This window comes from Oreochromis aureus, linkage group 3 (assembly GCF_013358895.1).
Source record: "Oreochromis aureus strain Israel breed Guangdong linkage group 3, ZZ_aureus, whole genome shotgun sequence".
Classification (NCBI taxonomy): Eukaryota; Metazoa; Chordata; class Actinopteri; order Cichliformes; family Cichlidae; genus Oreochromis; species Oreochromis aureus.
Window position 1 is genome coordinate 101248834 of NC_052944.1, and position 27572 is coordinate 101276405.

The following is a 27572-nucleotide window of genomic DNA, read 5'->3' on the forward strand; positions in this document are numbered from 1 at the left end:
AAAATTAAAATCAAGTGGAGAAAAAGACGCTAAATATATATTGATGGTACTGAAAGTAGCTGTATCATATTATTAAATCTGTGAGATGATCACAAGATATTTATTTTTTCTCTCACTGTTAAAATTTTATTTGTGAACAAGTTCATGAAGTCATTACTAGTGTTAAAGGGATGGTTGGCTCAATAGAGCTCTTAATTTTTGTCAGCCTGGCTACAGTGCTGAAGAGAAACCTGGGGTTGTTCTTATTTAGTATATAGTAAGATCTTCTAACTTTGCAGAGGGCTTTCTTATAAAGCAACAAACTATTTCTCAGGGTTAAATAATCATCTTCTAAATTTGTGACACACCATTTCCTCTCCAGCTTACGAGTTATCTGCTTTAGGCTACGTGTTTGAGAATTATACCACGGAGTCAGGTACTTCTGATTTGAGGCCTTAGTTTTCACAGGAGCTACAGTATCCAGAGTCGTACGTAGTGAGGAGGTAAAATTATTAACAAGATAATCGACCTCTGTTGGAGTAGCGTTCAGATAGCTGCTCTGCTCTATGTTGGTACAGGGCACTGAAGATGATAACAGTGAGTGGATTATACTCATAAACTTAGTTACAGCACTTTCAGAAAGACATCTACTTTGATAAAGTCTACTCTCCACTGCTGTGTAATCAATTATTGTAAATGTTATCAGGAAATGACCAGACAGGAGAGGGTTTTCAGGAAACACTGTTAAATGTTCAGTTTCTATTTCATATGTTAAAACAAGATCTAGAGTGTGATTAAAGTGGTGGGTGGGTTCTTTTAAAGTTTGAGAGAAGCCAATTATAATAAATGCCATGTTGACGCTGTCATCTACATGGATGTTAAAATCACCCACAATAATTATTTTATCTGAGCTGAGCACTAAATCAGATAAAAAGTCTGAGAAATCAGACAGAAACCAAAGCCCCAGGTTCATGTTACTAACCGCTCACCTCTCTGCAGCAGACACCTGCTGGCTTTTAAAACCCGTGACTGCATCTTTAGACCGGTCACTCATTAATGACACACAGCTGGGCTCAGTTCCAGGTTTGAGTCTCTGGTGTTTCCTGAAAAAGTTCAAATTATCAATAACAGCCTCATCACATATAAACTGATATTATTGGCATGACCTTACTCTTTCGCAGATGACTGTTTTTGTTCAAATGTGTTAATGAAATCTTTCACTCGGTTCCTCTCATAGCTGAATTCTGGTCTACGTCGGTCCCTGTGAATAATGATGGAGCAGTGATGTGAGTGCTGAGCTGTGACATGGAGAAGACTCATGGACAGTTAGAGATGGTCATCTCACCTCTGAGTGGTTTTAGAGGGAGGGACTCCCTCCTTTCTGTCCTCACACTGATCCATGCTGCTGAATTCACATCCACATCAGCTCACACACACTTTCTACCTTCACCTAAAGAGGAAACACAAATTATTCATGTGCACATCAAATAGGTGCTGCAGAGGTCATGTCTGATGTGTTTGTACTAACATCTCCATCTGAGACACAGCTTACATCAGTTCACTACAAAAAGTGTCACAAAGACCCGATTTCAGCCTCTAAATCCCTCCATTACTGTATTCCTACAAAGCAGCAGGTCAGACATGACTGTTGAAATGGCAGAGAGCAGCTTTATTTTAGTTACAATGCCCATGGCCAAGCTGACTGCTTACACAATGTTCATACTCTAACTGCTAACTGCTTCTAACAGCTGTTTTTAGTTCTCTCTCTTAGCAGACACTTTGTTTCTAAAGCTGTGATTGGCTGATTAAACACCATGCTTCCATCTTCTGAGCATCTCTGCCTTTTATTTCTTTTTCACAGGTTGGTTTCTGGCTGACTACAACATCCACCATAAACAGAGGGAACCACTGTGTTCCTGTTATCTGTCCATCTCCATCCACTCTTTGACAGTGGGTGGATTTTTTTTCTGCACAGTTACATCACTAACTTGCTCAGTCTGATCTTGTATAAAGTTGTGGATCTTATCACACCTTCTGTCCAAGTACATGTAGCAGCACTTTGCAGCACTTTGCAGAGGAAAACTCATATGTGAGAAATGTTGCTGCACAAATGACACTGAGCTTGAAGCAAAACATATAAGTGTAGCTGTGAGAAACTAACTACAGTGGGACTGCAGTGAATCCCTTAAAGCCTCCATAAATCCATCCAACAGGATCACTGGAGTCTGACAGCAGCACTAAAAAGGAACCAGCAGGGGGCACTCACTGAGTCCTGTTAAATATTTTCCATGGTTTCAGGAGAACATTGAACTACGGAGCCCCGCAAGGGAGATTGGAGGAAAAAAAATAAAGCTGAAGTTTTGCGAGATCTCGCAAATCTAACTCGGGATCTTGCAAAAGTTTTGGCCACATTCTTCGGAGGCCGCCAGCTTGAAGCCGACCGGAAGGTCGAGGCACGATGTGCCGGGAGAGCGGTGTTCCTCCCGGCTTTAGTAGGTCTCGACCTCCCTTTAGCTTCAAGATGGTGGGTGTCATACGTCTCCGAAAACGTCGGAGCACTTTTGCAAATATGTGATGTCTTTTAAGCCGAGTGTTTACACAGCTACATTCACACCTCAAAATATCTTAAAAGTTTATTTTGTGACCCAGAAAGAGTAATATTACAACTAAGTAGCTGCTGCCATTGTTGGAATTCCTATTTTGCGAGACCTCGCAAAACTTTTGCGAGACCTCGCAAAAGTTCATCTTAATTTTTTTTTTTCCCATGTCCCTTGCGGGGCTCCACATTAAACAGACACGACTGTCATTATCATTCATGAAACAAGTGGAGTCCAGCATTTTACAGTTTGACTGTGAGCCTGTTCAGAGTCCAAATGAAGACTGAGTGTGACTGAACATCCCAGCACAATCACACGTCCTCTGTTAAAGAGGATCAAACAGTGGAAGATGTGTGAGGAACGTTTCATGATGTTGGTACCGACCTGCAGCACAGTCTGCTGAAGACCCACACAGACTGTTAGTCTGACGTGACGATGTGAGGAGAACAAATCTGTAACCGCACACTCTGTTTGAAAGGCTCTGATCTGGATGTTGGAGACTTTGTTGTTGCTTTGGAGTCTTTATCCAACACCAGACGCTAGAGATGAAACGAGTCTCCATGTGTTCTCTGCAGAAATATGCTAACAAACAGAGCAGCTAACAAACAGCTGCTCTGTGATGAAGAGGAAACCTCAGAGACTGGAATGAATCAAAGTTGCACTTACTCAGCTTCTTCCCATCAACTTCTTCACTCTGCAGCGCTCTGCTATCTGCACCAGGTCTGTGTAGAAAGAGAGAAAATCTGCTTCTACTCCGTCAGTCCTTTGTGTTTGCAGGCTGCCGCCACATTAAAAAACACCATAGAACAGTCTTATGACGCAGCTCACAGGTCAAAGCTCAACTGCCACACTCTAATATAACATCCTCACTCTTTATAGCAATTTGCAAATAATTTTCAAAAACATAACCTGAGTATGGGTGTCACTTCAAGCTTAAACCCTTTACACATTAAACACTTCACACTATAAAAAAGTCTGAAGTTGTAGCTCACAGGTCAAAGCTCAGCTGCTGCTCTCTTATGTGACTTTAGATTAATAGTTAACCTTCAACAAATGGTCATCATCTTTTCTTTCTATGCACGATTCACGATTCACGATTCACCTGGCTTTCTGGTGCTCCTGATTTAATATATTATCCAGCAGTTGCATAAAGTTGATTCTGTATTCTGATCTGCTGTACATCAGTGTTTAACAACTTTTTCACTCTGTTCCATATCTTAATTTTCAGTCAGCATATATGACCTATGTATTTCCATTGTTTTAAACAACAAAAGTCATAAATTGGGACTATTTTGGTTATATTTTGTAGTTGTGGATTAGCTATCTTAAAGTTCCAGCTAACATTTTGTTAGTTGAAATGGAATACTCTATAATTTGCTTCAGCTTGTCCAAAGATAGAGGATGAGGTAGGTTCAGATTTTGAAATAGTGTATCCAAGATACTTGAAGCTTCTGACATTCTTTGACTTGTTTTCTCTAAAAGTTAGATTCTCCTGTTGCATCACTTCTATCCTCTTTTAATCATCTAATATGTAGGCCAGACTTCTCTTTCACCCTTTTCTCAGACTTCCGGCATACATGTAATATCATGTTCCAGTCTCTTCCATTGTGTAACACAATTGACTACTTTGCTTTGGCATTTACAGGTTCTAACATTGATGGTCCCTTAGTCAGAAGTTGGGACATTTTGTCTCCATTAGTATGTATCTCACTAATAAACTGTAGATCACTAATCAGCATTAATATATTGTATCAAATATATAATTTGCCTTTTGTGAAATCCGTGTATTCCAGTTAGACAAAGACAACTCCACTTTTCTGGCATCAGAGCTCTGTTGACCTGCCACACAAGGAGATGGAGGTGGAGCTTAGTTGGGTGTGAGAAGTGATTAAGTTTACAACAGCTAACAGGGAAAAAAACTAATCTTTATACAACCTTTGCAAGAGGTTGTTCTGCATAACCAGCAATAAGTCATACTTATTCGTGGTTGGCTGCTCTTAGTCATTGATTCTGTTCATAATGTTCAGTGAGAGAATTTCGGGGCATAGTTAAATGATGGCTCCAGCCATCACTGATGGCCTCTAGTTCGCACTGGAGCTGTTCACAGCCAAGGGTGAAGTGGCAGGGGTGAGAATCTGCACTTCAAAGTCTGAGGTCATGGTCCTCAGCCGGAAAAGGGTGGAGTGCCCACTTCGGGTCAGGGATGGGTCTTGTTCACAAGTGAGGGGAGAAGGAAGCGGGAGATTGACAGACGGATTGGTGTTGCGGCCGCAGTGATGCAGACATGGTGCAATCAGCTATTTTCCCAAGACCCCTTTCCACTTTTTACATTATTAAACATGACAAGATCTCTCTCTACCTCCTGTATTACTTCCTATTCTCTCATTTCCTACCTCATTTTCCTTCTTTCCTTCCTTTACTTGTTTCTTTGCGTCCTTTATTTTCCTTCCTCTCACCTCCTCCTTCAATCTTGTTTTTAACATAAGTTTTAAAATAAGTTTTAAAATTACTTTCCTAACACAACAAGTAAGAGTATAAAGCAGAAAACAGCTGATTGACTTTAAGTCATTTCATTCATTAAGATGGAAATCTGGGATTTCTTTGTTTTGACTTTCAAACTAAATTTGACTCTGTGAACCTAAAAAAGTGAAACGTATAAAAAGCTCTTTAATTCTGCTCATTTTGCTTTGAAACAAATGTTCAGAATATTGATAAATGTCTTTTTATGCTTCTGGCTTTTATTGATAATGTGGATAAACATGAATCTGAGGAATGATTGGTTCTTCCTTTCTGCTGACAATCAACATAATAAATGTTGCTTTCCTCATTGGGATTCTGACCAGGTCAATAATAAATGGATTTTTGCTGAGCTCAGCACTTCCTGCTTTGATGAAAGATAAACATGAAGCTGGATTTCATGTTGAGGAGACTCTGAATGGGCCTTAGGATCTTAATATGTCCTCAGTTTCTTTCAGACACTCATGAATATCATACACCTATACTCTGCTGCAGCCTACAGCTCACTGATGAGAGAGACAGCTGGCTTTAAACACACATCCAGAAATAACGTTAGCAATGAGAGCAGAGCTCAAAGCATCCATCCAATTGTTGATCGGCACGGCCGCCTGAATGCGGATATGAAGAGCAGAGCTCATTGGCTGTGAGCTGTTTGTGACACTGCAGGATCTTTTCCAGTTTCACTGCTCACTTCAAACGTCTCATTGGCATCACATTTTACATACAACAGCAGGTAGTGATGGCCAAATGAAGCTTTCTGAAGCACTGAAGCTTGTATTGAAAAACGGTTCATTACTCGAAGCTTTTCAACACAGTCCTCTCTGGTGACACCTGGTGGCCAAAAATATGAAGAGCAGCTTGAATCCACAAAATAAAACCAACTGCTTCATTATAATTGCCCACTCTACAGAGTGGAGTTCTGTCTGATATTGGGCCGCCGTTGTGTTGCTTTGAACGTGTATTTCTTGGTGGTTAAAAAAAAAGTGGTTTATTTGTTTAATAAATAATTTTGACCAGTAAACTTTCCTTGGTTAAACATGCACCATTATGTGGTCTTTCTTTGCTTGTGACTTCTTGATGTTGGTAAATACAATAATTGAAAAATACCACGTTACATATAATATACATATGATAATGTACAACACATTATGGAGTATGCTTCTGCTGTGAGGTCCTGCCTCCATGCACTTGTGCAATTAATCGATAGATGGGTGTATTTATAAATAATATTATATTAGGGAAATTTTCCTATACATATTTTTGACCTGGGGGTAGAATTGATTGTGAAATGGAAAGGGAAAATGCTTATGAACTTGCAAATTAAAAACATGATGCATTTAAAGTAGCCCTTTGTCATTTTTATTTAAGAAGAAAATTTGTTCTAGTGTGCGATGGCCGAACCTGTTCCTTTTCGTGGAGATAATTTCTCCTGCCTTAAGGGAAATCCCTTCACATGGCACAGAAGAGGCTGGAGTGCAGAGAAACTGGTAGAGATGCAGTTATACAGTCTACCTGGGCCCCACAAACTATCAGAAAGAAAACAAATAAATTCAATTGTTGCACATTTGGCAGACTAACATTTTCAGATTAATTAAACAATAAAATATATTTTTACAACATTACATGTAAAGAGTCAAGTGGAAGTTTTTCTAAAGTTATTTAATGATATTTATATTATGGAAGCAGCTTTTTGACATTTTACGTTTTTCCCGTTTTCAGATAGAATAAACACGCACAAAACAAAAGCAAACGGCCAGAACACAAAGCTGGGGCCCGTTCTTCGTACCTCGCTTACTACATCCAAGATCAAATGACACATCCAAGATCAAATCATCGCGCTAACTTTGAGCTCGCTAATCCGGTTCTCCGAACACACCTGTTGTTGACGATTAGTACAGCTGGATGAAGTAATCTGAGATCACTGGGTGGCTTAAAAGGGGCTACGCATCGATAGTAGAAACATTGATCGGCAACCCTTTGATTGGTTGGCGAAGATGTCGAAGGAGCGCGCTCAGTATTTTTCGGCAGCAGAGCAAGAACTCTTGATTGAGGGATTTCAGGAGTTTCAGAGTTTAATTAAAACGCAAGGGAACACTGCAAAGGCTGCAAAAGCAAGGAGAGAGGGCTGGCAGAAAGTTGCTGACAAATTAAACTCGTAAATAATTTATTATATTATATTACATTATATCCTCTTTCACATTAGAGCCACAACAGGACCCACTAGAACATGGGAACAAGTAAAAGTGAAATATAAGAATATTCTACAGAATGGTAATATCTATCACTCATATTGCTCCTAGTCTCTTGAAAAGAGACCCTGAAATAATCTGTTTGTTTGTTCATAACAGCAACCAAGAAAAGGGCAGAGCAAATAAAGACAGGTGGTGGTCCTGCACCCCTCGTCACACCCCGGCTTTTTGTACTGTGACATTTATTGACATTGTGGGGTTTTTTGTGTGTAGTTTTACATAACACTCCATCACTTTTACCTGTTCCCATGCAAGAGGTGACTGAAGCATGCACAGTAAGTTGGGAGATATATGTATATATATATATATATATATATATATATATATATATATATATATATATGTAGATAGAGAGAGAGAGAGAGAGGGGGTGTGTGTGAGAGAGAGAGAGAGAGAGAGAGAGAGTGTTAAGTAAATAATACCCTCACGGAAAATCGATATCTCTCTATGAGCACACTGTCGCTGAGCTAAAGGATCCTGTCTATCCCGCAATATCGCTAAATTCTGAAAACTCTCTTTATCAATCTTGCACCTTCCGCAATGGGTTGCTCGGCGTACAAACGGACAGGACATGGCTGCGACAGACTTCCCAAATCCACCTTAAGCTTTTATAGCCGTGGTCTCTCATCTTGATTACACGAGTGTTTACTATTACTACTCTAAAATATGAATTACATCTGAAATAATCAAATACATGAAATAGAATGATTAATACATTTCCCTTTTTTTTAAGAAATGACCTGTATGTATCTGTATGAAATCAATAAAAGAATCAAATACTGCATTATCTTTAGTTACATTGATAATATTTATTTATGGAAAAACAGTGGAGAAATGTCGCTGTTGCTTTCGTATAAATGAAGCGGACATACCTGAGTGGCCGCGATCTAATCCTGTTTACATAAAGTAAGCCTGCTCCCAAGCAGGTTTACGCTTACGGATCTGTTGCTATGACAGCAAGTCCCGGATGAGCTTCGGAGAACCGAACGATCCAAGATCACGCGAAATCGTCAACAGTCAAATCCAGCTAACTTACTTAGCAAGGTACGAAGAACGGACCCCTGGAAAACCCACCCGATTGACGAAAATCAACTCAAAATTCTCCCACACAACAGAACCTCCTCTATTCCTCTCTGGCTCCAAATCTCTCAGTAGAAATATCAGTGGTTCGCTATCTGTCACCATCAAAACACTCCACAAATCCCGCGAATGATTCACTTCCTTATAAACCATTGAATCAGATACCAAAGCAGTTAGGTTCTAAACCAGGGGTGGGCACCGAGGGCCGGTGTCCCTGCAGGTTTTACATGTGTCCTTGAACCAACACAGCTGATTTAAATGGCTAAATTATCTCCTCAGCATGTCCTGATGTTCTCCAGAGGCCTGGTAACGAACTAATCATGTGATTCAGGTGTGTTAACCCAAGGTGAGATCTAAAACCTGCAGGGACACCGGCCCTCGGGGCCTGGAATTGCCCACCCCTGTTCTAAACGAAGCTTCGGACGTCAGTGATCACGTGACTCTGGCCAAACAAATCAAGCTTCGACACAGTGTTTCTGAAGCAGTGTGTTGATTTTTTTGACACACGCACCAGAGCTTCAGCTTCAAGCGGGCCATCACTAACAGCATGGGTCCGCTCTTCGTACCTCGCTAAGTAAGTTAGCCAGATTTGATTGTTGACGATTTCGCGTGATCTTGGATCATTTGGTTCTCCGAAGCTCATCCGGGACTTGCTGTCATAGCAACAGATCCGTAAGCGTAAACCTGCTCGGGAGCAGGCTTACTTTATGTAAACAAGATTAGATCGCGCCACTCAGGTATGTCCGCTTCATTTATCTGAAAAAGCAACAGCGATATTTCGCCACTGTTTTACCATAAATAAATATTATCAATGTAACTAAAGATAATGCAGTATGTGATTCTTTTATTGATTTCATACAGATACATACAGGTCATTTCCGAAAAAAAGGGAAATGTACTATTAATCATTCTATGTCATGTAGTAGATTATGTCAGATGTAATTCATATTTTAGGGTAGTAATAGTAAATTATTACGTGCAATCAAGATGAGAGACCACGACTATAAAAGCGAAGGTGGATTTGGGAAGTCTGTCGCAGCCATGTCCTGTCCGTTTGTACGCGAGCAACCCATTGCGGAAGGTGCAAGATTGATAAGGAGAGTTTTCAGAATTCAGCTTATATTGCGGGATAGACAGGATCCTTTAGCTCAGCGCGACGGTGTGCTCATAGAGAGATATCGATTTTCCCGTGAGGGTATTATTTACTTTCTTTCTTTCTCTCTCTCTCTCTCTCTCTCTCTCTATATATATATATATATATATATATATATATATCCCAACTTACTGTGCATGCTTCAGTCACCCTTGCATGGGAACAGGTAGAAGTGATGGAGTGTTATGTAAACTACACAAACCCCCCACAATGTCAATAAATGTCACAGTACAAAAAGCATTTTAATTAAGGCAACAACCAAATATTTTACATTGTACAAATAGCACCAGTTATGAAGGTGCTGCTACTGCACCCCGGCTGCTGGTCTAAGGAAGAGCTGCCCCCAGGGATGCCCTCAACAATGGGTCTGGTGGCATTCAACCCTAGGGCCAGCTCCTCTGCCGGGGTGTGACGAGGGGGTGCAGGACCACCACCTGTCTTTATTTGCTCTGCCCTTTTCTTGGTTGCTGTTATAAACAAACAAACATCTTCGCCGACCAATCAAAGGGTTGCCGATCAATGTTTCTACTATCGATGCATAGCCCCTTTTAAGCCACCCAGTGATCTCAGATTACTTCATCCAGCTATACTAATCGTCAACAACAGGTGTTTTCGGAGAACCGGATTGGCGAGCTCAAAGTTAGCGCAATGATTTGATCTTGGATGTGTCATTTGATCTTGGATGTAGTAAGCGAGGTACGAAGAACGGACCCCAGGAGTGTGGAACTCTAGGCCTCGAGGGCCGGTGTCCTGCAGGTCTTAGATATCACCCTGGGTCAACACACCTGAATCAAATGATTAGCTCATTACCAGGCCTCTGGAGAAGGTCAAGACATGCTGAGGAGGTAATTTAACCATTAACATCAGCTGTGTTGGATCAAGGACACAGCTAAAACCTGCAGGACACAGGACCTTGAGGGGCCCACCCCTGGTTTAGTCACATCTGCGTCTCCTTCAAACGACTGACAGAGAGCGTCGGCTTCTCTGACACTGTGACAAATTAAAGGAAAAAGCAAACCCTTTCACTAAAGCAATAAAACAAAGCATAAACCACTAAACAAATTATTAAAAGAGATAAATAAAACAAATACACCCCAAGTTACAGTTCTTCATAAAAGCATGTTTAAAATGTATAAAACAATTCAGAGTAAAAAACCCCCATAAAACCAGGAGTCAGTCGAGGCCAGTCCATAAACAGTTGTAAGATAACAGGCCACAACAAGACAGAATAAAACAAACACAGCACAGAATGAAATAAAACAAGACAGCAGCAGTGTGGCATGATCCTTTAACAAAAGAGGGAAACAGTTGTCAAGGTCCACCCTACTATATGCCATCCCATTTACCACTATCTAAAGGGCAATACTAAAATGAGCAGTTTTCCTGAGGAGATCTGCAGTGCTTAGTTACGTAAGCTCAGCTTGGATGGGAAAAGACTGCCAGACGACTTTGTGTGGTAGTGAAGCGCAGCTGTTTCTTATAAGGCCGCTAATTATCAGCTGGGAAGGTGTGGATGTTAATGCTGCATTTGCAGACATCACATAAAATCCTACCCCAAAATCTACTTCACTACACTACAGTAAGGAGATCCGGTGGCTCTGTTGTGCTGGTGCTCTACTAGAGACCCCAACACACTGGTAATTTTTCAAAGACATGACAGAGATAAATGACACCATCAAAGACAAGACTAGTTTTACATGTTTAATGCAGTCTTTGCTAGTCATTAGATGAGTCACATACATTATGACATCACAAAACAAACAAACTCCCTTAAAAACTATTGCGCCAACATTTTCATGTTATATGTCGGAAACATTTTCAACAATGAGTGAAACAGTAAAAGCATGTGGAAAGTTTGGAAAATCACATTAAGAAAGAGAAATCAAACATTTGGATTCATTTTAATGAGCTCAGACTGGTTGAAAATGCAGAGGAGCTGGTCATGAACTGAGCTTCAGAAAAAAACAATATATTTATATTCACAACCTTTGAGTGGAAAAAGACAGAAAAACAACATGTAGAACAGTTTAAAACATCAACTACTGAATCCATGAATCTGAAACGTGTGTCTGAGTGAAAGAGACAGACATGTACAGACTAAACAGTCAGAATGTTTCTCTAACAGGAGACACTCTTTACACTCAACTCAGCACAGAGTCACTGAAGCACCAGGAGACCAAAGTCTAAATCCAGGATAAAGAGTTTCAGTGAATGTGGTGTTGAAGGTGTGGAGATGGATCAGAGTGTCAGAGGAGATTCTGTAGAAGGACAGAGTGCCAGCAGGACAGTCCACATACACTGCCACTCTGTTAGAGACAGAGGATGAGGAGGAGATGGATATTTGTCCGTTATTGTGCCAGACACACTGAGGACCATCATCAGAGCAGTCCAGACTCCAGGACTGATCATTGTGCCCAAACACACAGTCTCTACTGCGTCCTTTCCTTCTGGTTCTTCTGTAACCCAATGATATATAAACGTCTCCTCTCCACTCGACCTCCCAGTAACAGCGACCAGTCAGACCATTTCTACACAGTAGCTGATGATAATGTTCAAATCTGTCTGGATGATCAGGATATGACTGAACGTCCTTCACATGTGTCACCTTCCTGTCGTTGTCAGACAGTTGGAGTTTTTTGTGTACTGTGTTTGTGTCAATTGTGAGTTGACAGGAATCTGATGGAGAGAACAAACACAATCCAGCTGCAGTTATTGATCCATCATCTGTTCATTGATTGACACTTTGATGATGACTCCTGACATCAGAGATGTGAATGAGTGATGTGACAGTTTGAAGACGGCTGAATGTGTGCTACTTTGTTTTCATGAATCACATTAATTACACACTTACACTTCCTCAGACCTGGTCTCAACCATCGGACTCCAGCAGGCTCCACCCTGAAAGGAGGAGAGGGGTCAGACCAGCACAGTCTCTTTAGTATGCACGCATGGATATTACATGGCTCTTATACACATGTTAGGGGTGTCCAAATTCATAGGCTGCATCCTCCTGAGGCCGCATTTGTAGGCCAATTACGTCACAGCACAAAAGGCTGTCCAAATATATAGACTCCTCCTAATGCAGCTGACAAATGCGTCCTCCTTTTACCCAGATTTGAAGGATGGGTCGGGTGTATCATTCGTAGCCCACCATATCCCAGAATTCATAGCGTAACCTTGCCAATTCCAGTTTCCAACAATGGTGGCAGCAAACTAGTTTTAATATTACTCTCATTTCTCTTTCTGGGTCACAAAATAAACTTTTAAGATATTTTCAGGTGAGAATTTAGCTGTGTAAGCTTCAAATATCTGCTCGCTTTATGAAGACATCACATATTTACAAAGGTGCTCTGACATTTTCAGAGACGTCTTTTACCCACCAGCTCGATAGCTCACTAGAGCCGGCGAGAACAGCGAACTACCGGGACATTGTTTTCAAACCCCTGCGTTTTGCTACTCAGGTTAAACATGATATATAAAACACTTAGATAACTTAAAAAATGTTATTGTTTGGCTTTTTTCAGTGCTTTATTTGTTTGTGAGTAAATCGGTTTGGCTGAGATTGCAGCTGAATAAATGTTGAAAGGAAAACTGATCAAACAGAAGTGTGGCATGATCGAGAATTTACGCCAGTGTCCTGTTATATTTTAGAAAGCAAGTAGGAGACGGCTGAGTTTATTAAACTCCACCGTGACAGCTGGTGGCTTAAAATCTGAAGGCTAGACTGTCCTATTTCACAGCCACTCACTTCCGGCCAACCTGGCCTCCTGAGGACCCGGTCCACATAGACCGCGAAGGCCGGGTTCTCAGGAGGATGCAGCGTATTAATTTGGACACCCCCACCGTTAGACACTGATAAAGGAACAGTCCAACCTTTTCAAAAATACACTTCAATCCATACGTGGATCAAACTGCTCATAATTTGGACTGATCCTTTTGTTATATTAAAAAAAGCCTAACGAACCCAAATATACAAGACTCTTCAAAAAGGGTAAGAAAAGGAAATGTGGATGTCAAATTACCTAAGACTGAAGAGAGGAGGACAGAGCTCATTACTACAGCCATATTATTTGATGCCTCTCTGACTTCTATTTGGAATCTTTGGAAAAAGATTGCAGCCCTGATGAACTTAAAACCAATTTTCTCACTGCGTTGTACCTGTTTTTCAGCACTGTCTGTTCATTTTGTTTTGATATATGGGTATATATACATGGGTGTATGTATATAACAGTGTGCTTGTGTGTGTGTGTGTATACATGGTGGGCATGTATTATTTAACTATTTTTTGTATACTTTGCATGTGAACAATATAAGAAAAAGAAAACTGCCAACAAATAAACTGATGTGCCTAAAAGAAATTATTTATATTCATAAAACATTATAAACATTATATATCAGAGCACTCAAAATTAACGCGTTAATGCAAATTAATCAGCCATCACGGTGAGCATGATTAAAAACTTTTAACGCAATTAACACAACTGGAACACAGACAGACTCAAAATCCCTTAAATGTTTCTGTCAACGCATTTTGGGCAGTTTGTCCGCATAGAGTTATCATCGCACATGCATAAATGGGCAGTTGATCTGGTAGTGATGTGCAGCTGAACCAATCAACCCAATATGAAAGATGATAAATACACACTGGCCCTCTCAATGGGAAATTTGAGTATTAAAAAAATAACAAGATGGAACAGTCGTCCGACATAAAGTGACATGCACGTTATTCAGGAAGGAATTTTCTTTTCATCAAAGCACTTCCAGCTTAAAATATCACATTGACGCGAAGCAAACGTTAGTCGGGGATGCTGCTAGGACTTTGGCTCGTCGCCCAGCTTGCAACACACCATTCACATTTATTGACAGCACTATCACGTATATATATATATATATATATATATATATATATATATATATATATATATATATATATATGTACATTCATGTATACACACACACATACACACACACACACAGATAGATGGAAATGCTTGTCTTGCTCATTGAGACAGCTCAGGAGTACTAATGATGATCTGAAAGCATAATGGCATTTAGGTGGTTTCATTTTTACAATTTCTGACCTGATAATTGTAGAGTTTGGACTCTTCAGCATTTTCACTCCTGAATCATTGAGGTTGTTGTTACTCAGGTCCAGCTCTGTCAGACTACAGAACTGGGAGCTGAGAACTGAGGACACATCTTCACAGCTTCTTTCTGAGAGTTTACAGCCACTTAGTCTAAAAAATTATAAAACCCATTATGAAATTATGAAATAACATTGGTATAAAAGTGCTTTCATGATGCAGCGAGAAGCTATAAGAGTTAATAGATTTGGCAATATGTATTTTTCTGATTTCATTTCTCATTTGATTATTTAACATAAGTGAAAAGTAAAATGTGCAGTCAAGTCAGAAAATTATAAATGTTACACTAATACACAAAACATTAAACAACACACATCTAATGTTCAAATTCTTAGTGATTCTTTTTTTATTACAAAGAAAAAATTCCATATCACTTCATCTGACCTGAGAATTTCTAGTCTACAGTGTGGACTCTTGACCCCAACAGACAGAATCTTCACTCCTGAATCTTGTAAGTTGTTGTTACTCAGGTCCAGCTCTTTCAGACTAGATGACTGGGAGGTGAGAACTGAGGACAGAGCCTCACAGCTTCTCTCTGAGAGGTTACAGACATTAAGTCTGAAAAACCACAGAGACAAACAACGCTGGTTGTTAAAGTGTCTTCATGATACATAGAGGAGTTACTAGAGTTGGTAACATGAATTTTTTTTCTGGCTTCACTCCTCACTTGATTATTCAATATAAGGATACCAGCCAAGTTCGAAACAAAAAAAATATAACAACACATACAGGTGAAACTCAATAAATTAGAATATTATGCAAAAGTTTATTTATTTCAGTAATTCAACTTAAAAGATGAAACTAATAGATGACATAAACTCATCAAAGGCAAAGCGAAATATTTAAAGATTTTGTTACTTAGAATTTTTCTGATTATGGCTTACAGCTTATGAAAACCTCAAATTCAAAATCTTGGAAAATTTGCATATTACATCAGTCTATATCTTACATTTGTTTCACCTTTTAAGTTGAATTGCTGAAATAAACGAACTTTTGCACGATATTTAATTTTTTGAGTTTCACCTGTATATGAACAGAAAAAGCAATTCCATATCATATATATTCCATATATATTGATCTGACCTGAGACTTTCTAGTTTACAGTGTGGACTCTTCACCCCGATGGACAGAATCTTCACTCCTGAATCTTGTAGGTTGTTGTTACTCAGGTCCAGCTCTCTTAGACTAGATGACTGGGAACTGAGAACTGAGGACAGAGCTTCACAGCTTCTCTCTGAGAGGTTACAGACATTAAGTCTGAAAAAACAATGATAGGAAGTAAGAGGACATTATTTCTTATTCCAGAAGATATCAGTGAATTCATTTTTAGGGATAGAGCCAGGTGGGGCTGATTGACACATTTTCAACAAATTTGCTAATCATCTACTTTATACTTAACCCTCTGAGGTCGGCAGATGTGCCGGCGCGTGAAAATCACATGACCTATTTAAGACGGCACAGCAGCAAGATGCAGCGACACAGAGTCTTGGCTTCAACTTGTGTCAAAAGCCCATATTTCAAACTATATACCAGTTTTTAAATCATGTTGCCATCATGATGCCAGATAAAACAGGAGTTATGATCAAAAATACACACAATGTTTTTTTCTGAATAAAACAGTAGGGTTTACAGCGGGAAGAAACGGTAAAAAACAGCGTTTTCTAGAGACAGCGCTAGCAAACACGCTCTGCTTGTTAGTAATTTTTTTTTTTTTTTTTTTTCTTTAAACACCCCTTTCCTTCCCTATTGGTGTTAAAGTCTATCATCTCAAACAATCAAAAACTTATATGGCAACATCTGGCATTTGATTGTTTAGGAAGAGGGGGAAGTTTTAGGAGTGACTGCAGTGAGCTAGAGCAAGCGAGCGAAAGAAAGAGAGACAGCAAGTTTTCACACGTGAGAGATTAGTGACATTCAGTGTGTTTGGAGGCTAAAGTTAGTAAGTAGTGTTGTCGTTGTTTTGTTTTGTGTGCTAGTTATACTGCTGAATGTCACAGTTGTGACAGTGCAAAAACGCCACCAGCTAGAAAACGGGAGGTGTGATACACCTCCTGGTGTCAGACCTCCAGGGTTTAGGCCTGTGGTGTTCCCCATGTCTTATAGTGGAGAGAAACTATTTTTTGAAGTTGCATAAATATTTTATGTTTTTCTTATTTGATGCAGAACACCTGATGGTTCTGTAGATAGTTTTAAATGGTTATATAAAAACGCTAGAGACCTTGGCTGCATTTTTAGGTAAATAGTACCATATAACTTAGTTGTTTGCAAATCTTATGTATAATTTAAAAAAAAAATACAATTTCTATTTGCATTTCAAGTTATTAAAATGATTCGTTAAACATGTTTGCAGTTTTTACAGAAAAAATATAATTTTTTTCTGCTCAGATTTTATGTTTTTTGTCTGAATTTAAATGTGTCAATACAGTATGTCAAAATGAAAGAATAACTCCAAATTCAGATATTTGAGTTTTTGCTGAAAATAATTATATCAAACAAAGCAGGCTGAACAGTTTTTAAAGATGGAATTAAAGGTCTACAGTCTAAAGTTGTCTTCAGAGCTGTTGGCCACTGTTGTTTTTTTGTTTGTTTGTTTGTTTTTAAATGACCTCTGATAAGAAACCCACATTTCTGCTGTTCAACACTGAAGAAAGTTTTACTTTTTTAAATGAGGCCAAATTGCAAAACCCTTCACTGTATCCCTAATAAAATCTCTATAGCTTTACTCTGCTTCACTTCAGCAGCATCAGGTGATTTTCAAATGTTTATTCATGGTTCTCTTCAATTTTTGTTCTACTGCAGAATATTTTTAAGGTTATCTCCTATTAAAAGCCAGGACAGGAATATCTCCTTCATGCTTTTCTGTGTTTTGCCCTTGAATTAAATCGAAATTCAGTTGATTATAGAAATCAGTGACGATACCCCCAGCCTTAGAACCAAGTTAGATATCCCCGACAGATTTTATTTCCCCTGCATTTTTTGAAAAATATACTGATAGCAATGTTGAATATCATTACACATCGAGAACAAACAAAACAACTACACATGGAATAATTACACCACAAGAATGGTTTGTTTTTCTGTTATTTAAAAAATAGGTAGAAGTTTTTTTTATTGCAACCTGTAACCTATGTCAGTTTACGTTTATTTGTTTCATTGTTTACAAAAGGTTGGAGGTGTCAAACAAACAGCAATGGAGTTGCACAATATGGGCGGGTGTGTTGATGTGTTTGTGGTTTTTTGGTGGGGAGCGGGCAAGGGTGAGGTTCTTGTAAAACAAAGGGGGGCCTAGGAAAAAGAAGTTTGGAAACCACTGCGCTAACTGATCCCACAACCACTTATGTCTGCAAGGATCAACAGAACCCTAAGGTACCCTCAATAAAGTAACATACAGCTTACAGAGCTTTGTTGGAAGCTTTGACCACTGGCAACAACTTCAGAAGAGCCTCCTCTGAAGTAGAATATTTCTTCAAGTCAAACACATCCAGATCTTTTTCTGATGACAGTAAAATAAAAACCAGAGCTAACCACTGAGCGGGAGACAGTTCAGTTGAGAGACTTCCTGAACTCAGGGACTGTTGGATCTCCTCCACTAGAGAACAGTCATTCAGTTCATTCAGACAGTGGAACAAATTGATGCTTTTCTCTGCAGACATGTTCTTACTGAGCTTCTTCTTGATGTACTGGACTGTTTCCTTATTGGTCTGTGAGCTACTTCCTGTCTGTGTCAGCAGGCCTCGTAGGAGAGTCTGATTAGTCTGCAGTGAAAGACCCAGGAGGAAGCGGAGGAACAAGTCCAGGTGTCCATTTGAACTAAGTAAGGTCTTGTCCACAGCACTCTGGTGGAGAGATTGAAGGTTTGGTTTGTTAAAGAATTTGTACTTTTTCAAGGTTGTTTGGTCTTCCAGCAGGTTGACTCCAGAATTGATGAAGGTCAGATGGACATGAAGAGCAGCGAGAAACTCCTGAACACTCAGATGGATGAAGCAGAACACCTTGTCCTGGTACAGTCCTCTCTCCTCTTTAAAGACCTGTGTGAACACTCCTGAGTACACAGAGGCTGCTCTGATATCGATGCCACACTCTGTCAGGTCTGTTTCATAGAAGATCAGGTTTCCTTTCTGCAGCTGATCAAAAGCCAGTTTTCCCAGAGACTCCATCATCTTCCTGCTCTCTGGACTCCAGTGTGGATCTGTCTCAGCCCCTCCATCGTACTTGATCTTCTTCACTTTGACCTGAACCACCAGGAAGTGGATGTACATCTCAGTCAGGGTCTTGGGCAGCTGCCCTCCCTCTCTGGTTTTCAGCACATCCTCCAGAACTGTAGCAGTGATCCAGCAGAAGACTGGGATGTGGCACATGATGTGGAGGCTTCGTGATGTCTTGATATGGAAGATGATCCTGCTGGCCTGATCCTTATCTCTGAATCTCTTCCTGAAGTACTCCTCCTTCTGTGGATCAGTGAACCCTCTGACCTCTGTCACCATGTCAACACAGTAAGGAGGGATCTGATTGGCTGCTGCAGGTCGTGTGGTTATCCACAGGCGAGCAGAGGGAAGCATTCTCCCTCTGATGAGATTTATCAGCAGCGCATCCACTGAGGTGGACTTTCTAGGGTCAGTTAGGATTGCAGTTTTGTGGAAGTCCAGAGGAAGCCCACACTCATCCAGACCATCAAAGATGAACACAACCTGGAAGTCTTCAAAGCTGCAGATTCCTGCTTCTTTGGTTTCAGTAAAGAAGTGATGAACAAGTTCCACCAAGCTGAACTTTTCCTCTTTCAGCACATTCAGCTCTCTGAAAGTGAATGGAAATATGAACGGGATGTCCTGGTTGGCTTTGTCTTCAGCCCAGTCCAGGGTGTATTTCTGTGTTAAGACTGTTTTCCCAATGCCAGCCACTCCCTTTGTCAGCACTGTTCTGATTGGTTTATCTCTTCCAGGTAAGGCTTTAAAGATGTCTGATTGTTGTTTCTGGTCTAGCTCGTTTCCTGGATGCCGTTTCAATCTGTCTGACCTCATGTTCATCATTGACCTCTGCAGTCCCTCCCTCTGTGATGTAGAGCTCTGTGTAGATCTGATTCAGAAGGGTTGGGTTTCCTGCTTTAGCGATGCCCTCAAACACACACTGGAACTTCTTCTTCAAGACAGACTTGAGATTATGTTGACAAACTGCACCATAAAGTTCTAAATTAAACAAAACATATATTGGTTCATTTTTATAAAGTCAATATGAATACTTTTTGAATACATATTTTGAGACATTAGTAAATGTTTCATTTATCCAGCAGCTTAAATCTTTATAGAAATCGCCTTACTGCTCTGCAGACGGTCAGCCAGCTCCTCCTGCCTTATTGTCCTCAGGAAGTTCAGTGTGATTTTCACAAATGCCTCTCTGCTGCTCCTCCTCTGCTCATCATCCTCCCTCTGACTCTCTAAACATTCTGGGTAATCTGTAGTCAGAACCTTCTGGATCTTCTTCAGCTCGTCTTTCACAAAAGTGATGATGTTGTCCCCCAGCACCTGAAACAGAATACCTTATGAATGACCCAATCAGACTGAAATCATGGAGCCAATCATCAGATCCATCTTGGACACACTGACAATCCACTGGTCTACAAAGAGCAGAATGGAGATGAATGTGAACAATGTAAAAGTAGTTGTAGTACATGTAGAGACCATAAATATGGAGTCAATGTGTGTTTGATGCTGCTGGGCAGACTGATCACTGGGAACCTCTGAACTCTCCTGGTCCAATCTGTGGAGGAATCGTTAAGAATTACTTCAAGCACAGAACAGATCAAGAAGTTTTCTGCCTATCAGCCATAATAGTCCCAAGGAATCCTGGACATCCTTTTAAGGTTCCCTGTGGCACCAAGTGATCAAAGAGGGGATTGAATAGCCATTTTAGTTTTATTGTTTATTGTAGTCGGTAAGCCAAGTGGGAAAATATGTTATTTAATAAACAGTAATTATTATAATTATGTCTACAGTTTTGGCTTGACATTAACAAAAGCTATTAGATCAGAACTGTGTGTAGTTTAGTTTAGTATGTAAGCAAAGATAATGGAATGGCTTGAGGGCCAATTATCAGCAGTCTATAAAATGCTGCCAATTAACATCAGAGGCTGTTGCAGGAACCCACCGCTGGGTTATTGAACATCAACAGAGAGAGAAAAAAGCATTTTTCTGTTGCGTCCCCACCTAAAATGGAAAACGAGCACAGTCAGAGGTTAAAGTGTATTCAGAAGGTGGCGGAACCTAAAATTGGTTGGAATGGCTCAATGTGGGGAAAAGAATCATAACTAGCAATAAATTCTATTGAGAGCTCCGGTAGATTTTCTTAGTGTACAGGCTGTGATCAGCTGACCTGCTGCTCTTTGTGGATGTAAACAACTGAATTCAACCAGATGTAAGCAGATGCTTTATGAGTTGTGCTGGCTGATTTAATCCTCTACACTCACAGTACACTGTTTATCCTGTCGGTTTTCTAGATGGTATAAACTTGGGATAAAGGTGGAATTCAGTGAATGAATCTCAGCATCATCAGCTAAAATTCATATGAATCTCTGCTACACCTGATGTAAGCTAACTGTGACCTGAGATACTTGAACTCTTCCACTTGGGGCAAGAACTCGTCCCTGACCCGGAGTGGGTACTCCATTCTTTTCCCTTTAAACTTCCCGTTTCCATCAAATGCAGCCCTACCTGTAACTATAACCTCTGTTCTTCCTCTCCTGTCCTGTCTGTCTTACATTTGTCCCCATCTCTAACTAAATTTAGCTTTCAATCTTGCACACACTGCCTGGTTTAGCCTCTTTAGCCTCATCTCTCTATATGTGATAACCATTGGTGATTAATGCAGCATTATGATTGCCTTTCATGTGTTACTGTTCAGGCCCAAACTAATTTGCTGTTTGAAGGAGGACAATGATATGAAACGATAGCTCCTCTGACTGATAAATAAAAAGTAGCAAGCGCGTTTTGAAAATGTGATAGAAAGTACTGATATTAATGTAAATAATATTCCTTCTAGTCAAAGCAAAGTTAGGTTTAGTATCAGATTTGGCTGATAAAGTTTTTAAACACACTTTGTAATTAAAGATTTGGACTCAGGAGATGACCAGGTCAGCTTCTAGAAGATCTGAGATTCACGCAATTTATGAATTTCTAGCAGAACAATTTTATGCTCCATCCAGATTATCAATGTAACAAATAATGAATATGAATAAATGTCTGACGGTAACTTCGTTTTTAAAGCACAGTCTGAACCACAATCTGGACCAACAGCAGTTCGCAGGCTGTTGAGCAGATCTATAAAACGTATAAAACTGATTGATCAGTGGAGACAAAATTTGCATCTTTCCTGTAGAGCTCATTTATTTCTGAGCTGTGCATGTCTGAACCTGCATCTTTAATAACTCAGTGGATCATCAGCAGTACAAGAACGCCATCTGCTGACATAATAATGTATAACATAACAGAAATGTTGAGATGTTGTTAGAATAATTTATTTTCTCCCCTGTGTGAGGACATCTGGCCAGCAACACCACATAAATCCACAGAACATGCTGGGACAACAGAACAATAGACACTGGCTGCAGAGGTAAGCTGTGATGCTGACAGGTGTCAGAGTTTCCCTGTGAATAGTTTTAAGGAGCTGTGGTATGTAGCAGGAGAAAATCAAACCAGGGCAGCAAACTGACAGAGCTGAGTGTGTCTGCATGATGCAATTGTTTTTCGGCAGATAACATCTGGTTCCAGCTGTTTTTCACTCAGCAAGTTTCAGGTTTATAGGAGAGCTGATCAATAAATATGATTTCTGTTTAGTGATTTTCTGTTTAGCTTCAGTTGATGCTGGATTGTTGTGTGACAACCAGTCAGTATAAACCCAGCTCGTAAGTTAAGACTTCCTCATTGTGTGAAGTTTACTTAGTTGTGTTTTACTTTAAGTCCAAGAAACCATCAGAATTAGAGAGAGCTCAAGAAACATTTTGTAAATAGTTCAGGAGAATCTGTGCAGTGTTTTGCATTTGGAACACCACACTGGGAGCTGGGATTAGTGGACATCACATTTTTGGAACTGTTGGTTATGATGTATTTGCATTTGTAAATAAATTCACTGTCTCTGCTAAGGAAGTCTTCTCTGAACAGTTTCAAAACCTCAGAGCTTGGTTTTATTAATGAAACTAGTATGTAGTTTGGCGTCAAGACCTTCTCACTATATTAACAATAGTTCATACATTTAATTAATTATATCAATGTATTAATTATGCATTTAATTAATGGGTTAATCAAATATTCATTTATATGCATGAAAGATTCTATTCTAAGATGTTTTCTTTCTTTTCTTATTTAGAATTGTATGCAGTCATTTAAAAAAATCTATTCCAAAATTTGTGTTATACAGTATTCCCTTTTGATGGTGTCCAAATAAGACTATTATTGACTGTATTTAATGTAATTAATAATATCTATGGTCAGTGTTTGCTGAGACTGACAGGTGTTGGGACAGACGCTCTGATCACTTCCTGTTTGCCAAAAAGGATTTTTAGTTGCTTGGAAACCAAAGACTTATTTTTAAGAGACAGTTTCAATGGGATTGAATGATTGCATGATGTCTTTGCACTGCAGTTTATATCCAACAACATCAAACAGTTACATCAGCCCTCTAAGAGTTCATGTTACGAATAGCTCACCTCTCTGCAACAGATGCCTGCTCGAATTTAAAATTAATGGGACGATCTGCAGACCAGCCACTCTTTAGGGACACACAGCTGGGATCAGGTTCAGGTCCAGCAGGTGTCATATGGATCCTGTTAGAAGAAAAAAGAAGCTGATAAAAACTTAGAATACCTTCTGTGGTGGAGGTGTGGTCCGTTCCTATAGTGAGGTCAACACGAGAGGAGTGTGCAGTCAGATGGAAACCTGGCTGGCATGTGTCCTGAACAAGAGAATTTGATACAAGTGCACAATCAATAAAAACTGCTACACAATTGAAAGACTAGTGTTTCCACGGTCCTTTAGACCTTCCTCATCCCAAAGACAATGTGGTTTGCACACTGAGCTTGTGCAGAAGGAAACGCCAAACTAGTGTTGGCAGTGTAAGAACATAATGTCACCCAGACGTAAATACAGTCATTAACACTGTGCAGGACTATTGATGGTCTTAGTGTGAGCAGCAGGAGTTTAAATGTACATGTTGGACATGTTTTAGAGAATAAAGGAATTCCTCGCTCAGTGACTTCCTTTGAGATGCAGTTTAGAAACTGGGAAACAAAGACAAGCAGTTCATTTAAATCAGACACCAAACTGACATCAAAGAGTTTGTGTTACTAACAGCTCACCTCTCTGCTGCAGACAGAGGCTGGACTTTAAATCTAATGGCTTCATCTTTAGACGCATCACTCTTTAAGGACACACAAATGGGTGGAGGTCCAGGTTGGTCCCTGTGAGTGATGTGCAGTTATGTGAGTGCTGAGCTGTGACATAGAGAAGAGCCATGGTGAGTTAGAGATGGTCATCTCACCTCTGAGTGGTTTTAGAGAGAGGGACTCCCTCCTCTTTCTCCTCACACTGATCCATGCTGCTGAATTCACATCCACATCAGCTCACACACACTTTCTACCTTCACCTGCAGAGGAAACACAAATTATTCATCTGCACATCAACTGAAATCCTCCTTTCCATCATGTGTGCTGTCCAAATATCAGCTGCTTCTTTTCTGCTTTATCTCAGTGTCAGCTGAGAGAATGACAAACCCACTATGTGTCAACAGTTGATGGATGATGACACAGAAATGTGAAATGATGTTGACCTAAATCTGTCCTGATGATAATGTGAAGCTTTGATGAGTTTTGACTGTCTGAAGTGTTACCAGGATGATGAAACACTGGGACTCAGCCCAGCCCTGAAATCTTTGCTATTTTCACTTGATAACAGCAGCTGTTTAAATTTATTGAGCGTATTTGAAAGTAAAGTGAATGTAAATATGAGACAATGTGCGCTCACTAAAGGCTACAGTCAGCTGTGTTAGAGCATCTTTCACACAATGATCCTTTAATAAACACTCAGAGCTCCATCTTGATGAAGCAGTCATGGGTGAGGTTTTCTGCTGACATGTTGACAGTGTGACTTCAGCTTTTACACTGTTCCTGTTTCATATTACATTATTATCACATTATTATTATCACATTATTCCTTCTCACAGTCGGCCTCATTTCACAGCTGCAACTAAATTTCCTGAAGAAAATCCACAGACAGCTGAAAGTTAAGGCATCACTTCCTGTCATGTCATAACTAAGTTACAGCTAGAATAAATCATCATTTACAAAGTCTGCTGCTTCTTCTGTAACCATCTGACCATTAACTAACTCTGCTGCTGCTCTCATTTACAAAGTGCTCAAATAGATTTTTAACTTGTGTCTTTTAGAGCTCTTAGCGTTAGGATGCTGTCTGCAGTAGCAGTATTTACGGCAACACGGGCCGTTGCCCGGGGCAGCATCGTGGTGGGGGGCAGCATCACGGGCATCAGCAAAAAAAAAAAAAAAAAAAGTTGCTCGCACTCGTGCTTTTTCTATCACCCATTTGGTTTTCTATCGCCCATTGGCTGGGAGTAAGGGCGCCCTCCGTTTGCGAGGTGTGCCTGCTGCTTGCGTCACAGGGAGGAGAGGGTGGGGCGGCGGGGGATACTCCGGCTGGCTGGAGCAGCATCTAATAACCAACTCGCAAAATAAAACAAAATAAAAACAAACCAAAAAACACAAAAACACCAGACATTATGATACAGACTCATAATTTGCACCGATGCTTTTTCGAAATTCTATATGCGAAAAGTGAGCGTGAGAGCCCTCGGTGCGCCTGCTTGCTGCTGAAGTCAAAGTAAATTTTATTGTCATCTCCGCTACATACAGTCCAGTATATAGAGACACGAGAGGAAAAGGTTCCAGTTACAGCAGTGCAAGTAAACAAACAATATATATAAGAAGAGTAAGAAAATAAATATACACTTTAGGACTCGAGGTACAGGGATCAATAACAATTAAAAATTTATAATTTACAGTTTGATTATTTTAAGTCTCACACACAACCTGTCGAAAGGGGTTGTGTGAAATCCCAGAAATAAACCTTAGACAAAGCTAACCTTAGACAACAACTAAGGTGTAGGTCTATTAGGTTATGTTGTGGTGATCATCGAGTTGGGGGATGGGTGTTCATACTGGAGTGCAAAATTAAAATTAATGGAAGATTGAAAGGAAAAGTTCAAAGCCATCAGGTGCTCAGTTTAGAAAACAAAAAAGAAAAGGAAGAGAAACGAGCAAAAGATACAGATAAGCTGGTGTGCCATTGGATAATGGCAGGTCATCCTGAAACAATCTGAATCAGAATACTTTATTAAAATCTGTAACATAATGTATTGTTTGGAGTTTCCATTTCTTCTTGGAGCAACTGTAACCCACATAATTTCCTTAGGGATTAACCTCCTAAGACCCGAACTCTTCCACGGCATGCATTTTTAATTTCTCTTTGATATTTGGGCATATTAGGGTACGATGAATGTAAAAACAAAGAATTTTCAACTTTTTTTACCTTATTTTTGTTTTAAAAAAAAAATATGAGCCACACATGAGGATATTCATTTAAAATTTTGATAGAACAGTAGCAGTATAACGTCCTCGTAAGTGTATATCAGGCCCATGTAGAGCAAAATTGAGTGTGTGTGTGTGTGGGGGGGGGGCACTGTCTGCCTACCTTAGCGTTAGGGCTCTGGCAGGTGTCTTGTGTGTAAATATTTATCACAATGATGGTAGAGGCTAAATCACAGAGTACAAAATATAAGTACAAACAAATTACAAATTATATATAGGTACACAAACACGAACGTAGCTCAGAACGGTGGACACACTCGGGCTCGTTACTCCAGCTGTGAGTCCGTTACCGTGAACTATGGAGCGGCAGATTTGTGCTGTTTGTGCTGAAACTAAGCTGCACACAGCTGATGTTAGCCAGGAAAACATTACACACTGACTATAATGGAAAGAACGGAAATAAAAACAGTTTGTTGTGTAAAGAAATCAAACATGAGCTGAACAAACGGTAAAGTTCCTAAAGACAAACTGTTAAAGGAGGAAACAAAGCAAACTTACAGTTTCTTCAAATGCACACCCACAACAAGCTCCACTCCACACCTAGACTGTGTCCCAATCCAGCGACCGCACGCTCCGGAGTTCGCGCAGTTCGCGTGCTACGTACGGCACGTACTGTAAGTGCGAGAAGTGCGGAAGTGAGAGGCTTGTGAAATGGGACGGTCTGGCCTTCGTCGCGCTGCTCAGGTTGCCTAGCAACCATGATACTAACCGCGAGAAACGTTTCATACAGCATTGTTTGACAGAAATGAAGGAGAAAAAAAAATTGTTTTATTCGTTCATTTTTTTATGACATCACTTTGATTAGTTGAATATCTGAGGCTGAGACCACAGGACTGTAAAACATGATAGTTGGGCTTCATTTCTGTACTGAACAGTCATTTCAAGATTAGTTAGTAAATAACAATTAGCTAATGTTGTTCATGAGACTAAAGTCATCTCACTGTGGTAATGTTAATATAATATGGACAATATTATATTTGTTGTCAGATTATTATGAGATATATATATATATTAGGATAATATAAATGTAATAGGATATATTACGGCAGCGAGCTTGAGCTCTGGGTCAAAGATTCAAGTTGCAGTTATTTATATTTATATCACCTTAAATCTTCACTCAAAGACAAGTATCTTTGACAGTGTATATATAGATGTATTATACATAAGAGACAAATATTGTTTGTTTAATATGTTGGCATTACTAAATTT

The 27572-nt window shown here is 39.8% G+C and overlaps 1 protein-coding gene and 1 long non-coding RNA gene across 2 annotated transcripts; both read right to left on the reverse strand.

Annotated features, from left to right (window-relative positions):
• Positions 1 to 12440: 12440 nt before the first annotated feature.
• LOC120438714 lies at positions 12441 to 16338 on the reverse strand. Its single transcript, XR_005612074.1, has 3 exons — positions 15104 to 16338; positions 14657 to 14812; positions 12441 to 12473 (listed from the first exon to the last, which is right to left on the reverse strand). It is a non-coding gene; the product is annotated as an uncharacterized LOC120438714 (long non-coding RNA).
• A 3239-nt stretch (positions 16339 to 19577) lies between these two features.
• On the reverse strand, positions 19578 to 24304 carry LOC120438653. The gene is made up of 6 exons (XM_039609114.1): positions 24245 to 24304; positions 24063 to 24164; positions 23415 to 23531; positions 20395 to 20473; positions 20034 to 20238; positions 19578 to 19902 (listed from the first exon to the last, which is right to left on the reverse strand). The coding sequence occupies exons 1-6, from the start codon at positions 24298 to 24300 to the stop codon at positions 19667 to 19669; spliced, it is 795 nt and encodes a 264-aa protein (XP_039465048.1). The 5' UTR covers positions 24301 to 24304; the 3' UTR covers positions 19578 to 19666.
• Positions 24305 to 27572: the final 3268 nt, after the last annotated feature.

What these genes read in the sequence shown, in the direction of transcription:
- LOC120438653 (XM_039609114.1), bottom strand. Translation starts at nt 24,300, where the DNA reads ATGGATCAGTGTGAGGAGAAAGAGGAGGGAGTCCCTCTCTCTAAAACC. An exon ending in CAGGCATCTGTTGCAGAGAG is followed by an intron (nt 20,474 to 23,414) that starts GTGAGCTATTCG and finishes ATTCCTCCACAG; the next exon opens with ATTGGACCAGGAGAGTTCAG. An exon ending in ACATTGACTCCATATTTATG is followed by an intron (nt 20,239 to 20,394) that starts GTCTCTACATGT and finishes ATTCTGTTTCAG; the next exon opens with GTGCTGGGGGACAACATCAT.